At 39.8% G+C, this 4,801-nt stretch overlaps 1 protein-coding gene across 1 annotated transcript; it reads right to left on the bottom strand.

Moving 5' to 3' along the window:
• Window positions 1-1,496: 1,496 nt before the first annotated feature.
• Window positions 1,497-2,671, bottom strand: LOC6558123 (serine/threonine-protein phosphatase PP1-2). The gene has a single exon (XM_001985547.2). The coding sequence runs from the start codon at window positions 2,621-2,623 to the stop codon at window positions 1,601-1,603; it is 1,023 nt and encodes a 340-aa protein (XP_001985583.2). The 5' UTR covers window positions 2,624-2,671; the 3' UTR covers window positions 1,497-1,600.
• Between the last annotated feature and the right edge of the window lie 2,130 nt (window positions 2,672-4,801).

Here is a 4,801-nt window from a genome sequence, read left to right on the forward strand (position 1 = left end):
GATTTTAGGAAAATTAACAACAGCTCAAACAACTAACCAGTTGAGTCAACATTACGGCCCAAACGAATCAGCGTCATCATCACCAGCAGCACTAATCCAAGCAGCAATAACTACAACGCTCATTGCAAACATTAATAACGAATTCCAAATGCACTTTAGTAATTCTAACCTAAACTTTAGCTATAAACCAAAAGTAATAGGAAGACAACATTTATTTTGATAGAGTTTAGTATCATTTATATGCATAGTAATTTCGGACTGAAAGAACTATGATAGTTACGGTTTATGGACCAATTATTTATGAACATTATGAACTGTCTGCTTTTGCTTATATCTTTATTGTTTTCCATCTCACTCTCTTTCTTTCACATTTCTCATTAAAGTTGAACAATTTTGGTCTGATTTGAGGTTGTAGGGTCTCCCCAATCCTTGCAATAAATGTTGAACCTTTCTACATTCAAATACCCCAAGATATAATATATCCTTTACTTTAATTGACTGTTTGCATTTTCTCTTATTTTAATATAAATGTACTTTTTAAATATTTAATTATTTTATTGATATTTATATTATATTTAAATTTCATTATCTTTTAGTTTACAACTTTATTTCGAATTAAACATTTTTAGTTCTTTAAGACTTCTTTATAAAATATATAATTAAACTCACCTAATATTTTATCAGGATTAATAATTGTATTTTGGACACCTTCGAATGCTTTCCCTTAGTCGTTGTTGACTTCATAAGTTAGTGTGTTGCAAGAGCGTGCAGTGAGTCGTATTGCGGCATGGCATGTTGTTTGCTTCACCAGTTCCATTTGCCCCTCAGCTCTGGCTCTGGCTCTGGCTATGGCTATGGCTGTGGCTGTGGCACTGGCTGGGGTTTTGGTAGAGTCTCTGGCTTGACAACGAACCCCAATGATGCCACTGACTTGGCTTTGGCCACGCTTGTTTGGTTTAGCTTGGCCGCAGCGGCTAAACAGGTTAAAATGTCGTTCAAAATGTCAAGTCAACACTTTGATGTTGTCCGTGTCAGTGTGCTGCAGCCAAGCAAGCGGCAAAACCGCTGCCAACGTTGGCCTGCAACTTCAGTTTCAGCTTTTGCTCCACAGCTACCGCTACAGCCACATCTACAGCCTTAGCTTCAGCTTTGTTTGCGTGTGATCTGCAGTTTATTTATGCAACATTCAGCACACGACGAAACATGCAACATTGCCGAAATTGTTAAGTGCAGACGTCGTGCTGTCATTGTCGATGTCGATGTCGATGGCGATGGCGATGTCGCCATAGCCTTTCCCATCGTCCAATGTCCACAAACGTTGTTGTTCTAATGCTTGAAGAAGCTTTCCTGTAATTGCACAAATGGAACAGTAGCGGCACATGTGAGAATGAGGTCAACAATTAGAAAGGGTTTAGTCGTTAGTGAAGGGAATTTTCGATTACACAGTCATTTGAAGTGAGTACCAAAAAGTTTCTGTATTAAAATCTCAAATATCATTTAAAAATAGCAACTCAAGGTTTTTAATCCGTGTGGACCTACATCAACATGTAGTATTACTTCGATATACATTTAAACACAAAGAGGTCAGATCTCAATTTGGCTAATAGTTGCGGTTCTTGCCCATTGCCTGCATTGCCTGCGCCTGGTTCGTCGTCTGACGCACTGAGTAAGTCGGTCGCAAGATGACGAAGCTGACAACCAGGTCATCATTGACAACCATGACGGCGCCCGCATTGTCGAAGAGGCCGCAGTAGTTGGGTGCGGAGAAGAGCGTGACCAGCTGGCGCTTGGCAAAGAACTCGTAGCCATCCTCGACGACCTGATGGGCACGACAAATCACGTCGATGCCCATGCGAAAGCAGAAACTTTTCACAATGTCGGCGCCGAAGGTGACGCTAACGCCACGATCGTTTGCACTCCAGCCAATTACGTTCTCATCAGGATCACTCCAGAGTAGGTCACAGATGAGGCCCTCGTCGGGTATATCACAGGGTCGCTTGATTGCCTGTATGTCCTCAAAGCTATGCAGACTAGGACTCAGGCCGCCATGCACACAGAAGATGCGACCACCCACCAAGGCCGCCAGGGGCATGCAATCGTAGGTATCCACAAAGTAGCGCCAGAGTTTGATGGAATAGCGACGCTTGCACTCATCATAGAATCCATAGATTCGATTGATGCTGGCGCTCTCGTGGTTGCCGCGCAGCAACATCATCTGATTCGGATAGCGCACCTTATATGCGAGGAGCAGTGTGAACGTCTCAATGGACATCTTGCCCCGATCCACATAATCTCCCAGGAAGAGATACTTGCTGTCCGGCGGAAATCCCGTTGAGTGCAATATGCGCAATAGGTCTCCAAATTGGCCGTGCACATCTCCGCATATCTTAATCGGTGGCTTTATATCCAAGAACGTTTTCTCCTTGAGGAAGAGTGCCCTGGCTTCCGTGCACACATATCGTATTTGATTCTCGTGGAGGGATACACCTTTTGCGGGATTCTCACAGTTGGCAAGCTGATTGATTAACATATTGATATCAAGAACTGACGGTACCAAAGTCTGTAGAGTTTTCGAAACAACACGGTCACGATTTATTGCCGATTTAGAGGATCGCTCTGCCATATTTTACAAACAAATCAAAATTTAGGTTGACAAAAAATACACTTATTGCTAATTGAATTGGAATGGAACAAAATTGCCAAAAATACAACTTTTTGCTTAATTCTTGATTGCAAGAGTAATTCTTGAATGACCACTTATTTATTATTTATTTTATTTATTTATTTATTTATATTTATTTATTTATATTTATTTATTTATTTACTTAATGTCAACTAACCTCAGTCGGCAGAAAAGAAATTAAAATATTTATAATATATATATTATCTCTCAAGTTTAATCCTTTTCTCATAAGATGCTTAAGGCTAATAGTAACAAACAACCAACTCAGCTCTATAAATTAGTAAATTTGCTTACTTAACACAGACCCGTTAAATAGCATCGCGGTGCCCCGATTTGGGCGCCTAACGCTGAAGCGGACCTGGCTTAGTCCAACGGTTGTCAAAATGCTGCCCAAAAGGCTGAACCTCAACTAAAGTTGTTGCAATTCTGAGAATATTTTACGCTTGTTGAAGCTGACAACAGTGTTGAAGCCACCGCCAACGATGACGTCGACAGCGTTGTCGATGTTGCTTGCTGGTGTGCTGGCTTGCTTGCTTGGGCTTGGACTGGCACTGGACGCGCTTCTTGTTGTGGAGATGGAGCACAGCAGACCAGAGCAAAGCAGAGGTATGGAGTCAGCACTAGGGTTTCGTGTTTTGTTTTCTTTGCACTTCAGTTGTATCACATCAATGGCCATTGTGTACGTCAACTTTGATGTTTCGGCAAAAGTTGTGAAGTGTGAGGTTTTAGACGTTCTTATTGCACTTTGCCGCTGAGCAGCAGAGACGGTGGTCAGAGTCGGTGTCGGAATCCGAGAGGCCAAAACTACCGCCTTGACAGGTGAAGAATGCCAAAAACGTTTCGAGTGCCTCCGTTGCCAGGTTAGACTTAGCTGGCTGGCGTTGTGTCCACTCCAAATTCAACTCAAGCCTTTTAAACGGAAAGCGCGGCGAAAGGCAACGACTCTGAGGGCGGGAAAAATCGACAAGGCAGGAGTCAAAGTCTGAGTTGAGTCTGTTTCTTGATTTCGTATTTATTTTGTTTACACGTTTCCTTTGAATTTTCTGTTCTAATTGAGTGAGAAGTGCGGTGAGCTTGCAGTTTTCCCATCACACATAAAGAGAGAGCTCCGCTCCGCTCCATCATCATTATCATCATCCACATCCACATCCACATCAACATCATCTGTTGCTACGTTTTACGCGGCTTTAATTGACTTTTCATACCTGTCCCGAACTGAGCCGCGATGTTTGATTGGTGTTTGTATAATGAACTTGCAATATTCTCCCAAACAAACAGCTGCTCTTGTTATTGTATCGCTCCAGACGCAGCCCGTGAAATTTAACACACATCATCGCGTTGGGCCTTTATATTCATTCTTCCTCGTTACTTTTCTCTTTTTAACGTTAAGAAAACAAAAGTTCTACAGCGCTTATTATTGTTTGATTGTTGGTGACTTTGTTTATTTAATTTATGTTATTATTGCCTGATTAAGTATGGAAAGGTGATGACCAAAAAAAAGGGTTTCTGTTATTTCATTAAAAATTGATTAGTGTTAAAGTACACAAAATTGCTGATCTAAATAACAATGTAATTACGTGCAGTTGGGTTTGGAGCTCACTCAAGATTCGGAACAAGGAAAGTATGACTGAATAGCTGCTGCATCACCAAATTGATGACCAGCGAAATAATAGTTGAATTATAAAGGTAAATCTATCGAAGAGGGATTTCTATGAAGGAGGCAAGAGAGAACGGAAAAGAAAAGGAATTGTAACTATTTAACGCTGGTCAATTAATGCTTAGTGAAAACCTTTATTTATAATTATGATTAAATGATTTGATTTACACTTTTAGCTTTAACTTAAATATAAGCATTTTATTGAATTTAACTTATGTCTAAAATCCAAACCGTATACAAAAACTTATTTTGAATATATATCTTATTTATATATTTAGTGTAGACTAAAAGCGGTCAACTATTTTTAAAAAATACAAATTTCAAATTAAATTTACACTTTAAAGGATATCTACTTAAAAGGTAATAGTAAAATTACAATTTTAAACAATCATCAAAGACAAATAACTTTTTAAATATAATATATAAATACACAACATTTTATAAATGGCTTCAATTCCCGT

This window comes from Drosophila grimshawi, unplaced genomic scaffold (genome assembly GCF_018153295.1).
Source record: "Drosophila grimshawi isolate 15287-2541.00 unplaced genomic scaffold, ASM1815329v1 contig_44, whole genome shotgun sequence".
In the NCBI taxonomy this organism is placed as follows: domain Eukaryota; kingdom Metazoa; phylum Arthropoda; class Insecta; order Diptera; family Drosophilidae; genus Drosophila; species Drosophila grimshawi.

What these genes read in the sequence shown, in the direction of transcription:
- LOC6558123 (XM_001985547.2), bottom strand. Translation starts at nt 2,623, where the DNA reads ATGGCAGAGCGATCCTCTAAATCGGCAATAAATCGTGACCGTGTTGTT.